Raw genomic sequence first — 23,557 nt, forward strand, 5'->3', positions numbered from 1 at the left:
AAAACATGAATTGACTGGAAACCAGTCCACAGTATAAGGTCACAGAAACCCATGAACTCCTCAGGTGTCCATATCAACTACTAACTTTAAAGGCACATAATAAAAAATCTCTTCACTCTCGCATGCACTACACCTTCTTTCAAAAATTCAATTAACACATTTGCCGAGGTCTGTACTAGTTTTCCCTGGCATTCTTTCACTGGTTTTAGCTCTTAAGCTAGCTACCACAAATCCTTGGTTAACATCTCTTCAGTTTTATCCAGCGACTCTTGTTTTAAGAGAAATAAAAAGAAAATGATACAAACCAAGGATTTAGCATTGCCTTATCACACTATAGTTCAGAACCATCAACAGCAACATAATTATACATGCAATGGATTAATTACAACCTAAAGACACTTAGAGTCCAACATTACAATTAATTAAGTGCATATATAAATTTAGCACCTGTGCTTCAAGAAGTTTCTGTACATACTGCAGCCATTCTTTATCTTTTTCAAATTCCATTTTTGTCTTTTCTGTTTCCTAAAAATAGAAAAATATAACATAGACACAATATTTTGACACCACCTGAAAAGAACATAATGAACAATGGAAGGAATGCATAACTGCACATACATTAAAAAAGCAAGACATGGAAATGGGAACTGTGCTTGCAGAACTAGTTATCTGAAGCATATCCACAAAATATGAGGGCTCTGTTACATTTATAAACCTGTTCCTGTCCGTGCATGTCCCTAGAAACAAGCATTGCATGCTCTTTTCACATGTAATCTATATGTACATTATACAAATTCATTCTAAAGGCTCCTGAGTCCACACACTGGTAAATGGAATATGTATTCAGAATTTGTGTAGTGTGAATTCACGTGCATTTTAATTTTTAAATTAATCTACAGTTATGTATATTTTTGTGCTTTACACATACATTCACAGCAGAGACTACAACAAAAGATACAGGTGTAATTACTTTGAGAATGAGGTAAGCGCAAAACAATTCTGTCAAAGTGAATGACTTCACAAGGGTGTATAAAAGTTAGTAAAGAGGGCAGGCATCCATGTTCGTATCCATGAACATAATCCTTATCAGTGCATACATAATGCACCTTTTCTTAACCAGCAGGAAAAGTGACTTCTGTAATGTAAAAGTCCGATAATGCTAAACCTAAGTCATCGCCAGAAGGCTCTTACAGCCCAGTAATGGTCAAGTCCTAGATACTCTTAGTAAGGTAAATGTATGGGCTTTTTGGATTATTTGATGAAACCTAAATAATCTGGGTAAAAAATCCTATTATTGTATCTAGTTATTAGAGGGTGGTTTGATGAAACACTATCAAATATGTCAGAGTAAAATGTATGATAGAATCAACTGGGGGAAAAAAAGACAACAGATTCCCCTAGAAACCATCTGTCTATTAGAAATACCTTTAATAGGTATCACAGTTCAAGGAAGGAAGAATCAACAGAATCAATCTGGAACAGCAAGACACATTCTAATTTTATTTTCATTACAGCACAAGTCTATTTAAAATGTATAACCCTGCCAAATGGTCTTGAGCAAAAGGAAACTATCGAAGACTTTCAAATGGCGTCTCTACATCTACATGCTCAAAACAGTATATTTAGATTTTATTTATGCACGTCCAGAGTCTTGTAAGTCCATGTAAGTCTCTAACCTGACCTTTCTATTTAAATCCAACTGTTCTTTTCTTTTTGTGCTGGATGCTGCACAATGAAATTCCAGTCTTGATGTGGAAATCCTTTTCTTCAAGAGGAGAAATATGTAGCATCTTGTGATCTACTCCCTTTTTACTGAAGATTTGTTGAATTAACTTACCTCATCATCTTCTGCTTCTAGTATCTCCTCGAGATCAGTGGTTGAAACATTAAGGATAGATGCCGCCAACAGAACAGACTCTTGGGAAAGACCTTTTTTGTATCCTCTCACTTCTCTTATTTTTTTTGCTTGTTTAATTTTTGTTCTCAGCTCTTGTACACTGTGCTGTAACTCTCTGGTTAGAGCCTGGAAGATGCAATCAAACAATACTCTCAGTTTTATTTAAAATGCAAACACTATGGGAAATCAGTATCAGGTGGACTATACTGCTTTTGATAGGAATTACCCTCATTTGGTGTTACTGGTTCAATAGGATACATGCTGTAATATTAAATAACATGGTATTTATTGGATTAATACATTAAAGTAGAGAACCTTCTAAAAAAAAAAAAAGTAAAATAACTACAATAGTAAAATAACTACATTCATAATGCCATCAGTAGTAAGAAAAAGTAGTTTTTGCAGAATAAATTAAAAATCCTTCCCCAACCCAGTCTACCAGAAACATTCTTGAAATAGCAGCAAAATTGTCTGGCTTTACTGTGGTCTAAAGGATATATTTTTAAATCTTATTCACACCTTATGAATGAAGAAACATCAGCATACCTCTTTATTCAAAACCTGACATTTTGGCTCCCACCATGACAGGGCAATTCAAAACTGTCTCCTGGCTACCAATTCTTCTCTATATAATGTATACAATTTAAGTCATTACAGTAGTGGTTATCTATTGCTGATAAGCAGCACACCCTTGAAGCACACAAATCCACTGTAATATTATTCAAAGCTTGTATAGGAAAGGTTGTTTTCTCTATGCAGCTGACCCATACATAAGGCCTAGCCAGGGCCAGGCAGTCTCTTTACAAGGGTGCTCTTAGCAGACAGGGCTTTAAACTCTGCTCAGGTGGTGGGAGGAAGATCAGGTGCCAGATCAGAACACTGGATTTGTTCTTTAACCCTGGCTTTGACAAAGTCTGAGCAAGCGTGCCAAGTGAAACTTCATTCCTACTGCTGAAGACTTTCAGTTAAAACAAGAACTACAGTTTGATAGGATGTCTGATGCTGCTAGTGCTATAAATCTAAATTGCCTTTATTATCATTACTACTACAGCTAGTTACTACTAAAAACAATAACAATAAAGGACAATTTGTCTGTGATCATTTCTGAAAAGTAGTGGACACTGCTTGCAGATTGAAAAGAACACTATTAAAAGAAAACTCTGATAGGAAATGATAACTATTATCTAGGGTGGGAAAAAGGAATTACTGGGATTTAGTAAAGCTGGTGTAAAAACCTAGGAAAAGTAAAACGCATTCAGATACTAGGCAAAAAACTGCACTCACAGTTAATAGGAAAGAAGAAACCAGCAGCCATGAGACCACTCCTTTTTTTATTTAAAACTATAACAGTATGAAACATCCTCCTGAAAAGGCTTTGTTTACTTGAATGGAATCCAAACCTGATTTTGATTTTTGTTCCCCAACACCACACAAGCACTGAGACTGAATAATACCTTCCACAGCTGAACATCAGCCAAACTACACAACAAAGAACTGATGGTTCAAGTTCCTACTCATCCTATTTCCAAAGCTGTCTGGATCAGTGAAATACACTAAACATTAGTAAAAATAATTTGTTGTATAACTGAAATAATTTTGTTTCAGTATTTATGCAGCTATGTAAAAAGTATCTTGCATAAAGCAGAGCAAGACAATTTTATTTTAAAACAGTTTACTGAGACACAAGAGCAGTAACTCATTGTTAGAAGATCCCCCTAGTGTATCTGTCTTCCATGATTTAAGCAGGACTGTGATTGTCAACACATATACCTTGGCTGAGTTTACAATGATAGAATAAGCTCTCCTTTCAATCATTGCATGTGGACTTCATCTTACTAAACTGTTTCTGACCTCACCATAGCTGATTAACCCCTGAATTTTTTTTTTGTTCAGAATGCCTCATAGACACTGGCTGCAGAATTATGAAGCCTTTTAATTGGCATTTAGGGTAAAGTACTCTACAGCCTTTAGTGTATTCAAAATACAGTCATTAGAGAGCATCTGCTGATATATTTCAAAGAAAGTACAAGAGAGTCATCTGAGTTCTGTCTGTTCTAACAACTCTTAATATTTTTCTGTATTTAGCTAAAATGTAATTATTAAACCCACAATTACCCTAGCACAATTTTGGGGGAAAGGGGGGTACAATGATTTCAATGTTGGTCCTTTCATATGCAGTACCTCCAATAAAATCTCTTGTACATGGACCTGCCTGCAAATACAGAAATTATATAAATGAAGAATCTTGAAATGTTTCTCCAGATAGGGATCTAGGGCAACTTGTATCAAGCTCATAGTAGCAAATAGGTTCAGATGGGAGAGAGCCCCAAGAAGAAAAGCACACATTGTGAAAAAGAAATTACAGATAAGTCACAAAACATTTTGTAGCATTTGAAATAGTCCTATAGTAAATTGGCTCCTACAAGATGTAGGAGATGTAGTTAACAATAGAAACATAAGATAAACTTGCACTTTTAAAATTGAATTGAATCAGCTTCTCAAATTTAAGAAGTAAAGAAAATTCTCAGACACAGGTGATCAGGCTACAAGATGCACATTTGCATACTGGTGCAAAGATGAAATGTAAATTTAATGAGTAAAATACCAAGGAAATTAACTGCAAAGCCACATGGAAATACTACAAATAACAATGAATAGCGGAGTACAGACAAACAAAGTTAAGCACCTAACATCTAAGGCAATATACAAACACTTCCCTGTCAAATACACACCATTTGTGACAAATAAGGCTACTTTATGGACTTTCAAAGAGCTGGTTTTGAACCTGCCCTGTTCACATCATTAAGTTGTAATCACAATGTTTGAATATACACTTCTTCTCTGAGTAAGTGCCTTAAAAATTACAGCCTCCAAATGATCTTAACCTGCTTTTTTCTTTTGTTTGTTTGGTTTTCTTGATAAGTCCTCATCCAACATATATTAATTTATTCATGTGCTAAATTGTTTACTTATTAATTATATCATTTGTGTGTTAGTTCACATTTTATTACAGAAATGGCCAATGCTACTGCCACATAGGTTTTTAACTGAAAATGGCAAAAATCTAAGAGTCAGCCAACACAGGTTTTGTCAGTAAGTGTACTAAGCCAGTGTAATATCATTCTTTGACTAAGAAATTGATCCAACACATTCTGGAGCTAAGTGTAGGATTTAAAATGAAAATATTTCCCACTGTGTATTTCAGAATTGCTTGTTTTAAAACTTATAAGCATACATAGGTGATACAAACTGCCCATAATGAAATCAATGCAGAACATGACTTCTGTTCTATATTGATATATGATAACAATGCCTTCATTAGTACTAGTAAGACTAGGTTTTGATCTTTTTTCTTTGTTTTTCTTTAGTGTCAAGTCCAGAGGATATTTTGTTAGTGAAGCCATTTTCCCAACTTAGCTGTTACTGTCAAGAGTTATTCCTGTGGGACACACTTAGCTGCTACCAGACAACTAGAATAGGAATCCCTGATTAATTCCTGAAAACAAATCTACCACACATCTTGTTGGACCAGTGTAATTGCTATGGGTCTGACTAGAATAAAAAAAGCTTAAATTCTAACAATATTAGTTTGAAGTACCCAGCTCTTTTTAATCAGTAGCAATTGATGCATTCTCTATCAACTCCATATATTTACAGAGTATAGATTACATCTACTGGATTGCATACAGTTTTAAAATATCTCCCTTAAAAACCTTTTTACTTTATTTTCCTAACTTAAAGTATTCATTCTTAAGATAATAGTTTTCAATTTTTTCAAACACTTTTTACCACTGTATCTATTACCTTGGAGATGTACAAAGACAAATGTATTCTTTCATTTAAAAGGTCATATTTAATTAAACTTTCAAAGAAGCCGTGGTAATACACAGACCCTGTCAACACACTATTAATAAAGTCTTTACATCCCCAAAAGCACTGACACTGATTGATCCTGGAATTGACACAAATTGATCAATGGCCCCAAGTAATGCCATATGACCAAGCAAATGCCTAAAACTATTCCTGTAAGTACCATGTTAATTTACACACTCTCTAGTTATTCTTTGTAGTATAGTAAAATTTAATGGCCCCAAGACAAACCAAAGTATGATGCTAGCACTGTAGCTATGGACTTCATTCAGTCTTGCACTGGTGCAGATCTCATGGCAGAAACCACATCTGACATTAGATACAGAAAATTTTAAGGTGTGCTGTAGTTGTACACCAGTAATTTGTGTTGGGTCTGGCTGGGATGGAATTAATTGTTTTCTACCTGTTCCTGTGGTGCAGTGTTAAGGATCTGTGACTAAACCAGGGTTGATAATATACCGTCTATTCCTGAGCAGCGCTTGCAAGGTGTCTAGGCCCTCTCTATTTCCCAACCTGCCCCTTCAGCAAGTAGGCTGGGGACAGGACACACCTGGGACAGATGGCCAGAATGGACCAAAGGGGTATTTCATACCATGTAGCATCTTGTTCAACAATAAAAACTGAGGGGGATAGGGGACTGGTCTGGCATGTAGCCACTGCTCAGAGACTGGCTGTGTATTGGTCTACATCCCTTGAGGATTTTTCCCTTCTTTCCTTCCTTTATTAAGCTGTCCTTACCTCAACACATGAGCTTTCTCACTTTTGCTTTTCCTATTTTCGCACTCTTGCTGAGGGTGGGAGAGAGCAAGTAACTATGATCACATGGCCAGGGTCTACCAATCACAGATGTATAGAATAGGATAGTATGTAGAACAATTCTATACATAATATTTTATGAAACTATTTTTAGGTAATGTGTTCTTAAAAACTCATTTGTTTTCTAGATGGGAATGGTGTAGGGACGTGACCCAGAGCATTACACCAAAAATGAAATGGAAAATCTTTTCTGAAACAAGATCAGTTTCTTAAAGAAACAAAAGAATGGGGAATACAAGATCTGAATTTCACAGAACTGAATGCTGTGTTCAGAGACTTATCTGCTTTTGTGGTAGAACAATTATTGTGGGCCTAAGGTTAGGACAGATCCTAGAGCTGTAAAAAATCGAGGTAGCATTACCAGCCCAAACAGGTCACAATGAACAAGACAAAACAGAATGGACAAAATGACACAAAGAGGTGATCTCATGTACTATTTCAGCAGGTGAAAAATTCAAATTTCTTCATTGAAACTACAGTTATTTGGTCCTTATTGCCTCTATAAAAATTACTTTCAAAATACTGTAATACTGTTTAAACTGATCCCACAACATGGGATCAGTTTCTGTATGCCAGAGAAAACAAAAACTCTTCCTTAGTAATTTCTTTTTGTATATATATATATATATATATGTATTTAAGGTATCACAGCTAAATCCTTCACTTGAACAAATATAGCTTCTAGGCACACCTTTTTCTTTCTTTTTTTTTTTTTTTTTTTTCCAATCAGAAAAGGGACAAAAGTGTAGATAAGAAATAAAGATAAGACAGACCATTGCAATAGATTTGTCTGCCCAAGGGTTGCAACAGGTAGCATTCTGACCCATGGAATGAATCAGCCTCAGGAGATTAACTTAATTCTTATGATCCTCAGAGACCACATGTGATTTCAGAGATGCCAGCAGATGCCCTTAGCGTGTAAAGATGTAGAAGAGATATAGACCACTTTTGTCTTCCTCCACCAACTTCAGTATTCAGTATTGAGTGAGAATGCTATTGCCAAATACTAAAGTGGTAGTAACATTATTTTAGCAGTGTCATGCAGTTCACATTTATAGCGTGGTGTGTTGGTTTTATTTACCTGTCTTCAGATGCAGTTTCTAATCTAGTTCTAAAATTTATGAATACTTGTATTATACATATATGGTCCAAGCTTCATGGTTTGGCTCATTGTACATAATTGGAGGAATTAAGATAGGCTTTTACTATCTTTGCCATTAATGATACAGTAAACTAACTGTGGACTGCATTAAATCCCTAACAAAACAAAAAGATGTGCTCAGGGGAATATCAGAATGACAATATTACCTAAAACCTGGCGTAGCTGCAAAGTTTCAAAGGCTAAATCAATAAAGAGCTGAAAGGGAAAAATATAAAGCTAGATATCAGATTGATACATATGATTAAAAATAAAAATCTTACATTGATTGACACTGAGAATAGTGCTCACAACTTCACAGAGATAAGTGGAAGATGAAAGCACACACTGGCTGGAAGGAATGCCTCACCTAATGACCTATACAAATCCCATTTTGCATAAATATTGAGAAATTGCAGTATGTACATAAAAAATAATGTGATACTGCAGTTGCATTTACAACCTGATTTTCCACATCCATTAACACAAGCAAATCTGAACACATATGATCATGACCAAGGACCTAAAAGACAAGATCTGAAAAATTAATTGACATAATTAAAGATATTGCCACCTCTTCTACCCTTGTGGCAAAAGCTATCTTCAGACCACAGTCCGAAATTCTGCCTTCTTCATGGCTCTGAGCTATGGATCGTAGACTGTGAATGAGAAAAGGTGAATTCAGTAATATCCCAAACCCTATCATAGTAAGAGCGTCTGGAAAAGTATAGACAGACTCACACAGTATTGTTTTTTGGCTCCTAAAGCTAAACCCACTGTGGCTTTCCTGGCAAAGCGTTCTTGGGACACACAGCATGAAAGGGGCCTCAGGATTCAGTCTCTGAACAAAGTAATGCAGCTTCCTGGTGTTTAGAACTGCAGACCTCAAAACCAGTTAAAATGCAACATGGAAGTAAAATATCAAGAAACAAATACAGAAAAGAGAAACTGCTGCATAAAATTTCATCACCAAGTCATACCATAGGTAAGATTAGAATTTGTACAGCCATGTCAGTTTAAGTTGTGTTATTCCTGCATGTCACTGACAGAACAGAGAGACGTTAAGTCTCACATAGCTGGAAACTTTAAATACTGCATTTCTCCACATTTCTCCAAAATGTCTTTGCTACCAGTCTCATCCTACATCCTCTACCAAAATACCATTCCTTCTTGATTCAAAACCTGAAAACAAATTACTTCATTATAGTTATTTTCAAGTACAGAGTGGAAATGTTCTTATGACTGCATTTGCTTGTCCAGCTCCGGTTGTGGAAAACCACATAGAAAAATAATAAAAGCATTTCAACCTCTATTTGACATTTATAAGAAAAGGAAATTGAATACATTGTGCTGTGACCTAAAAGACAGTTAAATTTATTTATAAATTAAAAGTGACTTAAATCCCAGCCAGTTTTTAATTTGGGTTGTTTTTGTAACAACCTGTATTGAGACAAGAAGCAGCAATGGACTCAAAACATAGTTTGTATTTCTATGGAGAGGTCCACAATATATACTTAAGAGTACCTGTATGTGTTTTAACATTTTCTGTGTATCAGTTGGGCATCTCATTTGTAGAACATATGGCAGATACTTACTAACATGAAGGACATTTTGCCACATATATAACAGCTTTAAGACTCAAAAATTGAAGTTGTTGAGCCAATGGTTTTCACACTGATGCTCTTGTAAAAACCATCAGCAAACACTGCATAGTTTTCATTGTATTAATTACCATGTTTTGTGACCTATAACAGGAAAAAAATAGTTTTCTTTATAGCAGAGAATGAGCTGATATATGTATAATCAGTGTGGGATGACAGGCAGAATATTTCTGTCAAAATATATTGGTTTCTAAAATTATATTTATGTGAAATGGGCAATAATAATAATTTAAAGCCCTATTTACTTCAGCATTTAAGTCTTACCTAATTTACACTAATTTTTTTCTCTGCTGTAAATTCCTTGGTTTCCACAGTATTACCTCTGATTTACACAGGTATTAGCAAAAGCAGCATCATTACTTTAAAACACCATATATTACAGTTATCTACATGTAGCGGGGAGGAGGTGAAAGGGCATTGACAGAGAGTAGAGCTTCACATACATGTAGTAAGAGATGCCTGGGACCACAGAGAGTTTCCTATCTAAACAGTTAATGCAGACCAAGTCAGCACACTTACACAAGACATGGCAAACAAAGACTGTTCAGAGCAGACCAAGAAATACTGAGGTTAAGAAATACCAAAGGTCACATAGCAGGGTCAGTGACCAAGATGTTAAGAGCACCAACATTTCCTGACATTCAGCTCACTGTCTGAGTTTCTGCTATCTTTCTGCAGAAACACAAGCAAAGCATGAAAACAAACCAGATACCCTGTGTAAGACCACTGCACTGCTGAAACAAATGTGTTTGAAACTGAATTTAAGATATTTAAACTATCATTCCTTATACTCTTAAAAATCTTGTCAACTCTGTTTTCTCAAACTTCTGTCACTTGTTTTTTATAATTCCATCTTTCTATAGCTCTTAGCAGCATATAACTCTTTCAGCATGTACATTAGGGAATCATCTCAACTCCCACATGTCTAAATTACTGTGGAGACTTCACAAGACTCTGTGTTTGAGTGCTTTCTGTTCTCTCTGCCTCAGCTTGGTCTCTTAGTAATCTGATTACACACACTGAACAGTTGTTCCTACATGAACTCTCAAATAAATAATTACTGGAGACCTTCTTCCTCCTTTCCAAGTTTTGATACTTTTCCTGTCATATTCCGAGAAAGTTTCCCAACCACGACAAGCCCAGAACTTGTACTTCATACTCATGTCCATCTTCCAAGTCTTCCAGTTATCCCTGTTCCAGTCAACACCATTTCTTTCTACCTTTCAGACCTTAAAATAGCCAGTATCATTAGACTAAGCATCTTTCAAAGTATCTCCAGATTATGCACAGACTGAGTATCAACTTTAAAAAGGTGTGGTGGTTTAGGCTGGGTGCCGGCCCCTGATGCCACCGCACAAGCCACACCTGGGATGTCCCAAAGGGGACCCAGCCCAGTGGGTGGTCACAGGAAGCCAGGTATTTCATCCCATAATGCCCTGCTTCCCTATAAAACATCAGTGAGAGGTCCTCACTTCCTCTTTCTTCCCTCGTTGCTGCCTAGGTAATGGCATGAGATGCCTCCCTTTGGCCTGGCCACTGGGTTGGGGGGTGGACAAAGAGCCCTAGGTGGGTTTTGGGTGTACTCCCAGGTGAGGGTGGGATGTTCTTGGGTATGTTTTGGGATCTCTGTCTTTTGTCACAGTGCTTGTGGTTCTCTGCAAAACTTTCATTGTTTTTTTTATCCCATTTAAACTTTCCACCATTTTTTTTGTAATCCGTTTTGTCTGAGTCTCTTTTGCCTGCGGTGGGAAAATTGGTCTCTCAACCTACCACAAAAGGAGGCCCTCCAAGCCATTCAAAGGAATCACAGGTGAATCTATACCCTTCCAGTGAGTTCACTGCAGTATCTAAGTAACTCCCAGCTGAGTCTGTTGCAGTTTCATTCTCTGAAAAACTTAGAAGATTGTTTGTTTGTTTGTTTTCTGAGGCAGAGAAGGCAGTTATTTGCCTGTTGTTAAAAAAAATTTCCTGTTCAGATGAAGTCTGTTGGAACCACTCATACAGCATCTATTATTAGGTAGTCATGGTTTATGAGAATTGTTTCCAGGCACAGTAAGAAAAATGCAACTAACATTTGTATCAACAAAATCTGCTTAAGTCAGACCTGCACCTAAAATTTGCATGAGACATACATACACAGCACAGAAACCTAACATACCTTGCAGCTTGGTTACAGAGGTGGAATAATGTAAGCTAATTCTTCTGAACTCTTAATACAGAGGGAAATATAAAAGAAAATTCAACATATTTTAAGCTACATCTCTTATCACCTTTACCTATCCCAGTGAAAAAACAAAGTGAATTGCCATTCTTCAAAGCCTAAAAAGAAATTAAAATAATGGTAAGGAGACGCTTATAAAAATTTTTACTATTTATTCTTTCTTTTTAATAATCAAGACTTTAGCCATGTTCCTGGCACACTGTATACATCACTAACCATATGCTTCTGTAAACTACAACAGTTTAGACACTCACTTCATTCATTAAAATTCACAAGACCTATTATTCTGTTTACAGTCTAATAGATATTCACTGTCACTATTCAGGCCTCTGATTCAATTTGCCTAAATCCCAGATGTAGAGTAATCCTGATGGAGATTAGCTTAATTTATCACCAATTTCTTCTCAGAACCAAGGAAGGCTGATATTTCATAATAAAAGCTGTGTTTCTCTCTCTTTTTATTTTTTTTTCTCTCCCAATGCAGCATGCACAATGAAAAAGGAGCAATAAATGCATGGGGTTTTTAAATGGAGAGACTCCTTCAGTTCAAATTCTGTTCTGGGTATAGGATGCATTCTCTAAAAGAAATGTATTCTGCCAATAAGGATACTGATTCCCATCAGACTGGAACACATCACTGTAACCAAATATTATGCTGATTCTGACTGAACACAGATTGGCAGTCTCATCATCTACTCCATACAATACAAAATAATCACTCTGGGTATATGCTTCTAGGTAAAGTGTTGACAGTTTGGAGTGTAATAAATTAAATATACTTATCTTCTGGCTTTTAAGTGTTCCTAGTGGAGAATGTTTTCTAGCAACTTGAAGTCATATTAAAGACGTCCACTTTCAAATCAAACCTGACAGTGTTGATATACATAAGTGAATCTGCTGTCATTTGCAGAATGCCCCCAGGGACTCATTGGGAAACCTTTGGTCAAACAACAGTTCCAAATTGGCACAGTTCACATATAATTGTGTAAACTTCTCAAAATAAGTATTTTTTTTTTCATCTGCACAGCAAACTGTAGTTCTATTTCAATAAAAAACAAGTCAACTTTTGTGAAGTATAAAATTTTGCAGTTATCTATCGTGCTCCATGTTTTTAGATGAAGATACAAGTGATCATTCAAATGGCATCCCACATCTGACTAGAGTACCCATATTAAAAGTATGTTTTGCATCGCTTGGGCCTGGAAGAAGTTGGAGCAGTAGTACTGCCAAGAAATGGAATCCACAGAGTTTGAGAACACATTCACCAATGGAAACATCCTATGAAGAACATTTCTTACTCTCTCTAACTGGAGAATTCTGAGAGTCTTTTGCAAGGTTTTATTTCTATTCAAAGAACTGACTTTGTAGCTGGAGGTACAAGAAGCACCAGTGTACTTGTGTTGCTCTCTTGTTGTAAGGGCGCTGGATAACCCCCAATTATTTGAGCATCCCAAGGACAGTAAATTATAAACATTTGCCAAAGGACATAAGTTTTTAACACAAAAGCAGTGAGTCACTAATTATTCTCCGTAATGTCAGTGCACTCACTGAGAGGCAGTGCCAGCATCGCTGGCCTGCGAGTGTGCAAACTTGTTGCTGCTCTGACCCTCCATGGCACACAGAAGCTGGGGCTTTGGATTTTCAAAAGGTTAACTATATTTTCAATTTAGTTTCATGGGCTGGCTCACAACTGATCTATATAATGCTTATGACAATATTTCATAAATGGAGGAGGGAGCAAGTTTTGTATGGGCAGAAACGAGCAGAGGTTCCACTCAGAGGTGGAAATTTTCAACAGAAGTGTGAAACTTATCTTACATGGTGTATGAAACTACAGCCCATGCTAGCAATGAGAAAATAAGCGTTGGCAAAACTGATGCTAGGATTCAAGACAAACTGCAAAAAGGTAGGAGACTGGTATATATTAATGCTATAAGGTAAGCTGACTGAATGGCAAAAAACTGGCATCACTGAGCAAAACAGAGGTGGAATAGGCCTCTCAAGTGTGGTTGCATGTAGCTGTATGCCAAACAATGGAGCAAGGGGAAAACGCACCTATCTTAAGAAATGAGAGCAGATATCTTAAGGGAGTGAGTGTTAAATCCCCAGGTATATGCACTAAGCTTTCCAAGTTAACTGCCATGGGTCCTGATTTTGGCAGTCAGTCTATCAGATGCTTATATTGGAGAACTACGAAGAACAATGCCAGAACAGACCACTTGTGAACTGCGCTTCAGTGGGTATCCTCTATGGAGGGCACACAAACTTCAAATCACAGGAGCTTTATGGAAGTGAGAAACATTCTCAGCAGACTTTGAAGAATTCAGCAGCCATCACCTATTTATTAAAGGCACAGCTGAATAGAAATGCCTTATCAAAAGTTCATCTTCCTCTAAGTCAGAAAAGTTCTGGTATTTTCATGATCAGCCAGATGCCATCACTGCTGTACCCCATTTTCAATAGATATCCAGTCAAACAGTCTAACAGCAGGGTTTTTTAACGTTACCCAGTGGCTGTTTCCTGCATGTGTACTGCAGCATTCTCCTGCAGGTACTACAAACACAACATGGAACATTTTGCTTTGGTTGCTGTGGTGCACATAACTGGCAACATCCAATAGTGCAATAATACATGTTATAGAAAATACTGAAAAATGGTACACTATAGAAAATGAATGCATAACTCAAAGAGAAGTCATGGTGCTGACGGAAGCTGGATGGAATGAAAACATGTAACTTCATAAAAGGCATCTAAAATACTCTCAGAACTACCTGGTCCCTCTTACAGGTAGTTTGTGTACATAAAAATGTGTTATGTAGCTTAGAGTACACTATACTTATGACTTTACTTTCATTATTATTTACTAGTTTTCATTAATGCCATGGAAAATTTTATCAGGATTTGATGTCTGATTCTGTGAAAATGTATCAAGTTTATCTCTGATCATTACTGAAGTCTAGAAACACTTAAATTTCATGAATTGCTTTTCAGATCAACTACACAGAACATTTTAAATCCCTCTAACATATTATTGATATCTAATTTCTTTTATCAGAACCTTAAAAACAGTATATCAAAAATTAATAGTAACCCCTATCAGATGACTTGTACTGCTTTCCAGAAAAGAAATCAGATTTGTTCAATTTAATTTATTTTCTGTAAAGCCATTCTAAGAAGTGTAACTATGCTCCTATGCTTTAATACTTTAATAACTGAATTTTATATAAATTTCCATTATTTTAGCCAGAAATGATTAACTGACCTAAAAATGATTAACTGACTTAAAAATACCTATAAATGCCTTTTCAGAATATCAACTCGATACTATCATTCTTTAGACTCATGGCAGTGTTACATAATAGATAAACTTACTTTGAATACTTATCCAAAATGAGTATCAGCAAGAGTAAAATTCCTTAAACAGCACTATGAAGTTGCATTAAAAAAAATCTCAATTTAATAATATTACTTCTTTCTCAAAACTGTTTAAGGTCCTCCATTGGCTACTAATACATTGAGGATACTTCAGCATCTTCATGTAACATCAGCCTACCTCCTTCCAGATACAAAACATGATACTCTCACAGGACTTTCACCTTTCTGCAGTTATACTGCTGTTTTATCTAATAATGGGTTATATCCACCATGTAATATCTATCTTGTTACTACCATATTTTAAATCCTGTCCCTTTGCTATTATTCTTGGCCTTGCTACCTATGGATTTCCTGTTATTTCTTTAGCCTCTTCTCCACCCTCTGTACTCTAAGTCTGCTTCAGGTTATTTTCCACTTCCATGATATTGCCTTTCATTTCTAAATATTGTGTTTTCTTTCCTACCAAACTGAAGCAGGTATCTATAAGGAGCGACCCTCTAATTAAGGAACTATGGTGGGGGTTTTTGGCTACTTAATAAACTGCTACAGTGCATGATTTCTATTCGTATCTGCCTGTATCTTCCTCACAAAAGCTTTGGGGAAGTACACTGCTCTGACTCAATCTATTTTAGGTGGCCTGTTGGCTCCCACTAAATGTAGTTTAGGACATAACACCTGAAGCCTATACCACACTCCATCAAAAATAAGTCCAATGATGGCTTGCACCATATTGGATAGAGCAACTTTATTTACAATCATGTCTTCCACCATTTTTAGAAACTATGACTAGATCTTATAGTCATAATTTTAGATGCATAAGTTTCCCAAACTGGGCTCCCCATAGCAATGCAAGGCTTTACTATAAATTACAAATATGTCATTAACTCATCATGTCCTCAAAACAATCCAGTGGTGTATATTGGACTTCTACCTGGAACCCCTCTCCCAGTTTTTATAATTTTAGTCCATTGATTCATATGGATTCAAGATCTTGTGGTATCAATAACTCTAATGGCAAGCAACAGTGTCTGCTATAAACAGAGCTACTCTGTTGCCCTCTGCTGTTGCCCTACTATTAGTTGTAGATATTAATTAGCAATGTTGAAGTGAGTTACTTGTATATTAAAAAAAGAACTCTGTGATATCATGAGAGACATGGAACAGCTAGAAAATATAACTGCATTCAAGGTGATTAATGAGGACAATGTTAGGCCTGCACACAGAAAAACAGGTAAGGCTTGTGAAATGATGGGAACTGCACAAAAAGGTAAGAGGGTCATAAAAATATGTTAAAAACCGATTAAGCAAGAGACAGTTTAAACTTAATCTCTATACAGAAAAACTTATCTGAGTTACTGAAACTTGAATCTTCCTACACAGATGTGTAAGAGGTATTTTAACATTTAGTTGATGTACTACCGAATTCCACTGAAATTCCAAAGATTTTCAATTGTATGTTTTACAGTGGTATACTATGTATAAAATCTGATTTCATAGAACACTTTTTTCCATAAAGATTTAATACCTAACTAAGCTAAGCAGTCTACCGAGGAAGTCCCTCTTCATCAATATTTGACTTATAGACAACATCTTTAGTTTAAAAAAATCTCTCTGTAGGAGGAACTGTAGTCAGCAAAAATGTTACTGGAAGTACACATGCACATTCTTTTATCCAGCGGAAAAACAACAACATTTAGCTTATTAACTAAATGCTATGATTATGTATAGAGAAAATGCATATTAACATTCTTCTTACATAAAGTATGACCATGTAAATGCTAATGCATATTTATAGCAACTAACAAACAAGCAGTCATTCAACAATGAATGAAGAATTAAAATAGTTGCTAACACATGATTTACCTCATTACAGTTACTTTTGAGAACTGATGATCTGTGTCTAGTTCTGGGCCCCTCAATTTAAGAAGGATATTGAGATACTTGAACGTGTCCAGCAAAGGGCAACAAGGCTGGTGAGAGGCCTTGAGCACAAGTCCTATGAGGATAGGCTGAGGGAGCTGGGATTGTTTAGCCTGGAGAAGAGGAGGCTCAGGGGGAGACCTTCTTACTCTCTATAATTACCTGAAGGGAGGTTGTAGCCAGGTAGGGGTTGGTCTCTTCTCCCAGGCAACCAGCACCAGAACAAGAGGACACAGTCTCAAGCCGCACCAGGGGAAGTTTAGGCTTGAGGTGAGGAGAAAGTTCTTCACAGAAAGAGTTGCTAGCCATTGGAATGTGCTGCCCAGGGAGGTGGTGGAGTCACCATCCCTGGAAGTGTTCAAGAGGGGATTGGACATGGCACTTAAAGCTATGGCTTAGTTAGGCATGAGATGCTGGGTGGCAGGTTGGACTTGATGATCTCTGAGGTCTTTTCCAACCTTATTGATTCTATGATTCTATGATCTTTTACTTTCTTACTTTCTACTTTTTTACAAAGATTTTATTATAGAAATATGCAGAGTATTGATAGTATGAATCCTTGTTTATCTCATTTGTCTGTAACTGCTGTTGCAGTTTATTCCATGAAATCACTCCAAAATTCACAGCAGATGAATGGAGACTGAATTGCATCTCTCTGCCATCAATTACATAGAAGTATTTAATTTAAAAAATTCAGTAATGCATTGTATTAATCCAGACTTCCCCATACTCAGAAAAGTAAGCATGCAGCTGCAAAAAGAACTCTCATTTCCTCCTCTTAAAAGAAGCATTCTATATTAGAGGAAAGCACATTTCATCTCTTGAAAAATAAATTTGCTCAAGAATATGCAAGACAATACTGAATCACAGAGCACTCTGGTCAGCTTTATACCACTTTCCCAAGGGCTATGAAATAAGGCAAAAAAGAATATTTTTCATGGAAGTTAATAATCATTTTCAATTTAGATTATTTTAAATTTTGAAGTCTTTGAATTTTTAAATGAAATTAATGCTTTTAATCCTTTTTCATAGTGAAATTGATGTGAATTTTGCAACTGATCCATACACAGTATAGTTTCTGGCCAGCACTACCAGTCTGAAAACTATTCTGTAGAATGACTTGTTACATGATGACAGAAAGAGGGTAAAATGCACAAATATCACAGCAGAAAGTTACAATGATGAGATAATCATAAATGCCTTCTCTTTACAGTGCATCAAAATACCACTGCTTTTACTTTGGATGTAATCAGACTTGCTCAAACATATACAAAAGCATCTCGCCTGCACCAAAATCCAGTAACAGTAGAGAAGTGGATCAGTTTAATGGGCCAGTAAGATATAACTTTGTCTGAAAGTAGGTATGTTGTAGATATATGCTGAACTTAATACAGACACGTACTGAACAGGCATTGTAATTCTTAGTTACACAGTGGATATTTCAGAAAAATAAATAATATATATATTTCAAATAGTAAGTTAAAAAATGGATGAATCTGTTCCATAAAACTTCACACTGAAGTACTATGATGAAGTGCTTTGTGTTACACCACTGACACAGTATCACTGCATGATGCGCTGTAGTAGATTGTTATATATTTGACCAAAATCAAACCCCAATATTGACCCCAAAATGAAACCCTGCTTTCAGTTTTGCAGTACAGAGTTTTCATTATTGTTTCTGCGATAAAAAGCACAGAAGTGTGGAAAATGAGCTAATTCACTGTAATCAACAGGTAAAAATTACTTCCTTAAGTGTGTTGGAATTTTTTTTCCTTTTCCTGAAGAGTAATTTGCTATACAACTAAGCACTTTTTCTTGGGAACTAGTATATTGGCAGCCAAATTCAAAAAAGGTGATCAATACAAATTATGGAAGTCTTTGGAAGACTAGGAGAGAGACCTACAGCCACTGTCTCTTTCTTCCAGTTTAGATCAGTTTGGAGCTGACACCAAGCCAATGCAAGAACTTCAAAGACTGTTTCAGAACAGGGAATGCATCAAAGATTACCCTTATTTAGTCTTACATTGTGCTTTCACACACCTTTATTTAGATGAACACTCAAAAATAAATTAAAACTCAAACCTTCACAAATGTTGTGAACTCTTCCACTTTGTCCTTGTTGAGCAGCAGCTTCTTCTGTACAGTTTCCAAAGCTTGTTCACTCTGTTTAGCCAAATCACATAGTTGTTGAGATGCAGTAGTCTCAAGTTTAGTCATGGCACATTCAGACTCAGTGATTTTGTTCTCAAGATTGGTAAGCTTGAGATCCTGAAATATATCCACAGAAAATAGCATTGAGACGATAAAAGCTGATAGGTAGGTATGGTAGACCACAAGCAAACAAAACAATTTCTCTCCCATCACAGAATGTTCTTCCTGCAAGAAATAAAGCATAATTTCAGGAGGAAAGAGAAATTTGGCTTTCAGACATTATATCCACAGTCATTTCAGTTATTATATCCACATCTCAACATCTAAGTTTTGGTGATATGACTGAATTAAATCAGAGAAAATGTTACTATTACTTTGACATTTTTTTCCTTTTCTCTATTTAAAAAGTCCAAGTTGATGGACTTGTAACTTTTTATTTGAAACTGACTTGTGGAAAAATTCTGCAACAGAGCCAGCACAACTCTATGATACCTTTTTCTCCAATTCATCTTTAGCTCTGTGGTACATCTGCTCATACTCAGACTTCTCCTTTGTAGCCTCATCGAGTCTTTGTTTCAGTGAGTTAATGGAAGCTTTTTTGTTCAAACATTCTTCAGCCAGTGCCTTTACCTAAAACAAGGAAAGACCACGAGTAATTAACTATTAAGATACAAAATGTTAAAATTAAAATAAAATTGAAACTAAGTTTACCAGTATTATATAAATTATTTGATTAAAGCAACTTTTTCTGAAATTAGTCTTTAATAAACAGTGTGCACATGATCTTGTTACATAATGTTTTCACTTTCATGAAATGTAAAGAAAAGCTCCTCATTTTTTGATCTGTTTCTTTATATATATAAGATACTTTTAAAAAATGGCAAAAGGGAGAAAACCACAACTTCCAATCATTTCTTCTATCGGAGATAAAAACATTTAAACCTGAGCTGAGAAAATTTTAACTGTCTATAAGTTAATAGTCTTTAAAGCCTTCTAGATATTTATCATTTTGCCATACAATGCAAACACTCATCTGGGGTAAAATGAAATAGTGCAATGCTCCTAGAAGATCATTCAGGTCTCTTGACAATATTAATCACGAAGTTTTCCTGACAATATCGAGTAATGTAGTCCTCAAAGAACAGCATTAAAGTACATTGTTCCATTCTAAATCTTTTGTCTAAACCCCAAACTAGGTATTTCTCATTTCACACTTTAGCTTCCCTACTTATGCTCTCACTCTTTGGCTGTGTATTTCTTAGTAACACCTTATACTTGCATGGAGGGTAAGACAGTAGCTCTCTCTAGAGCTGAAAGTGCTATATTACTGCAAGCAAAGATAGTGCTCATGATATTCAGCAACCTTCCACACTCTAGGAAAACAGTAACACATTAGAAAACTGTTTATTTATATTTTGGGGACACAGAATAACTGCATAATCTCACAGACAACCAAATGTCACAATCTTTTTTTAGAATTAGAGGCCAAAGTACAATACATTAGCTGGATAATACAGAAAGATGCCAAATCATATACAAATTCTCCTAGCTTCAGTGAAATTGTCCTGGAAATTTGCAGAAGAAAACAATTTGCTATAGAATTTAAATTCTATCTACACAGACAGAATTATTTTAACTGCCAATCATTCTTAACATTGCAGTAGAAAACAGATTAATATATTAAAACATTTATCTACTATGGCCAGCAGAGGTGCATGGACTTCATCGGCACATCTCACGTAAAATCACCTTTGTTTCAGGGCGACTGTATTCTATGAACTTACAGTGCATAAAACTAAATCTCACTACTTACAGCATATCCTTTAAACTCAATGGTCTGAATACTTCAATATTTAATTATACCTCTTAGGAACATACTGTGAAATCATGTCAAATCCATTCATGCCATCAACATATACTTATTTCAAGCAAACCAACCTGGAGGAAACTATACCCTTAAATTAACTGTATGTTGTTTGCTTACAGCAATATATTGATTTAGTATGCACAGCGTGGTGAAATAACTTCTGTAAATCCACCGGGTTTTACTATTCTTAACACTATCTGTATCAAGAAAGAAGTACCTTTCTCTCAAGACTTTCTAATGTATCATTAGTGGTTGTCTCATTTTGTTGACTTGCTTTTAAACGAGACCTTAAGTCTTCTATCAAATGTCTTTTCATATTAAGGTCCCTCTCCAATCGAGAAATTCTAGAAGGGAAGAAGTCACACTGCATGTCAGTGTTAGAAATACAGTTAATATTTAAGTATTTTAAACCACCAAAAATTATAAATGCAGTAGACAAACTATCATTCCTTTAGCTTCAGAACATTTTTTAAAGTGAAGGCTGATATATACGCAGTATATTTCTGATTTGCTTTTTGCTGTGGTTTACGCTTCAAGTTGTCTGACCTGGAATCATAAAAAAAATTCTTAAGCTATTATATAAAAAGGCAAAATAACTGAACAAGAAATTTAATAAATCAAGTTTCTTTGATGTCTCAAGCAGGTATCATTCAAACACTATTTTGCACAAAATTATTTTCAAAAGAAAGTGAAAGGGGGAAGTTTCCTTTTATCCGACTGAGCAATTCACAGAAATACATCAAAGACCTGTACCCTTGTAAATATGTCGGATAAGCCAATAATTATTAAAAACTGCAAAACCTAGAAATAACATCAGCTTTTTCCATAGACTCCTCAAAAAAGAAACTTTCATGCACTACAGCACAATCTGTATGCTTTATACAATGCTTCCATCTTTATGATACAAATTAATATTTTAAATACTTACAAGCAATACCTGATTATGTTCAGACTTACTTTTATTTTATGAAATCAAAATGTGTGCTGATACTGTGCAAATAACAATGCATATTTAAAAAAATCCATCTATTTATTATTTATACCATTAGACTATTTTGGTGATTATATATTACAGTTTATGAAAAATAGTATCCTTTTTATAAAAAAGAAGCATGACAACAATTAATTCTATCTTAAATTTAAGTAAGATGGTGGAAAAAATCAGTTTTGCTTTGAAATAAAATATACACAATGTACACAATTTAACCATATAGAGAGTTTTCTATTTCTGAAATTAACCCATTTCAGAAAAGTAAACTGCAGTCTTTCTGCAAAAAGAAATTAAAATATTAGAATGGTTAGAGGAGTTGAGCTCTGGAACAGCCAAAAATTCACAGATATACCAGTAGCTTTATAACATAATTGAGGAAGAGTATCGTTATCAGTGAAAGTAGGCAGAATAAAAATCTTAGTTCTATGCTTCACAGCAGTATACGTGAATTTCAAAATCAGTAGTAAAACCTAATCAATTCAAATAAAAACAAATACAACTGTCCTTTTGAACTCTTTATGAATATGAATAGATATTTAATCTTGTTTAAGCATCTAAACCCTGACATGTCTCTTAGCCCCTAGGCAAAGAATTACTGTATTTGAAAGACGGTATTTAGCAGTGCTGAGAAATTCATTTAGACTTACATCAAGGATAAAACCAACTTCTTTAGAGTCTGAGTTTTGATTTAAGGTATGCTTATTGTAATACAGATACTGTAGCAAGCTAATCACTCATAGATTTAAACAAAACCCAATTTTAGCACGTACTGCTCCAGTTTCTAAAAAACCCCACTACAAACAGTCTGCAAGCTTGCAAGAAAAAGAATAAAACATGATCTTAAAAATTATTCTACAATGGTTCATACTGTAAGAATTATACAGCTGCCACGGGGTGGCACCAAACACAATAGATAGAAGAGTGAACATACTTCACTTGCAGTTCCCGAATCCGTTCTTCTTTTTCCTGGACTTCTTTTTTTAGTGACTTAATGGTGGTCAATTGCTTAGTGATTTCATTATTCGAATTCTATATTGAAAAATATTAAAAAATAGACAAAGCAGACTGAATATTAGTCAGTAAATTAACTTGAAATAATGGACTGTGTAGGCTTCCACCTATTTCATGAGTGATCTTAAAAATGAATTGGTACAAAAAAAGGAGTCTTATTTTCTAGCAGTTCTTAAGCAGAAGTACATTCCTTGTGAAATACTATCAAATTCAGTACTTTTACACTGCCCTAATAATGCGTGATTAATAGATGTTTCCCAGGACACCTACAAGCCCACAGCATCTATCAGGACCAAATTTTCTCTTGCATAGCATGGTTAAATGAAAAGGTAACAGGAAAGAAGAGAAATAAAATTGGTTCTGTATTTGAATGACATCCTTGAATAGCACAGTTCTACAGCAAAAAGGACCTAGATCTAGAAAGCAACAATTTCCAATAATCTCTTTCACACTGTGCATTTAGAAATATAAGACAATCCACAGAGCAGTTGGTTTTGTGTGTCTTGAAACTCAAAACACAAGATAAAAACATTTCCATTTGGCTATACTAGCACAAATCCTACATTTCAGTAATGGAAAGGTATGATCTTATCTTCCAGGCATATGTAAATCAAGTGAAGAAGAATGACACAGTTG

General features: G+C 35.4%; 1 protein-coding gene across 1 annotated transcript in view; it reads right to left on the reverse strand.

Moving 5' to 3' along the window:
* Positions 1-23,557, reverse strand: part of CNTLN (centlein) — a 230,655-nt gene that overhangs the window by 8,610 nt on the left and 198,488 nt on the right. Inside the window, exons 19-24 of the mRNA XM_054177772.1 lie at positions 22,842-22,939; positions 21,137-21,263; positions 19,545-19,682; positions 18,984-19,169; positions 1,838-2,023; positions 448-525 (exon numbers count right to left, since the gene is read on the reverse strand). Coding sequence (XP_054033747.1) covers positions 448-525; positions 1,838-2,023; positions 18,984-19,169; positions 19,545-19,682; positions 21,137-21,263; positions 22,842-22,939 — 813 coding nt within the window. The remainder of the gene's footprint in view (positions 1-447; positions 526-1,837; positions 2,024-18,983; positions 19,170-19,544; positions 19,683-21,136; positions 21,264-22,841; positions 22,940-23,557) is intronic.

Source organism: Dryobates pubescens, chromosome Z (genome assembly GCF_014839835.1).
Source record: "Dryobates pubescens isolate bDryPub1 chromosome Z, bDryPub1.pri, whole genome shotgun sequence".
Lineage (NCBI taxonomy): Eukaryota > Metazoa > Chordata > Aves > Piciformes > Picidae > Dryobates > Dryobates pubescens.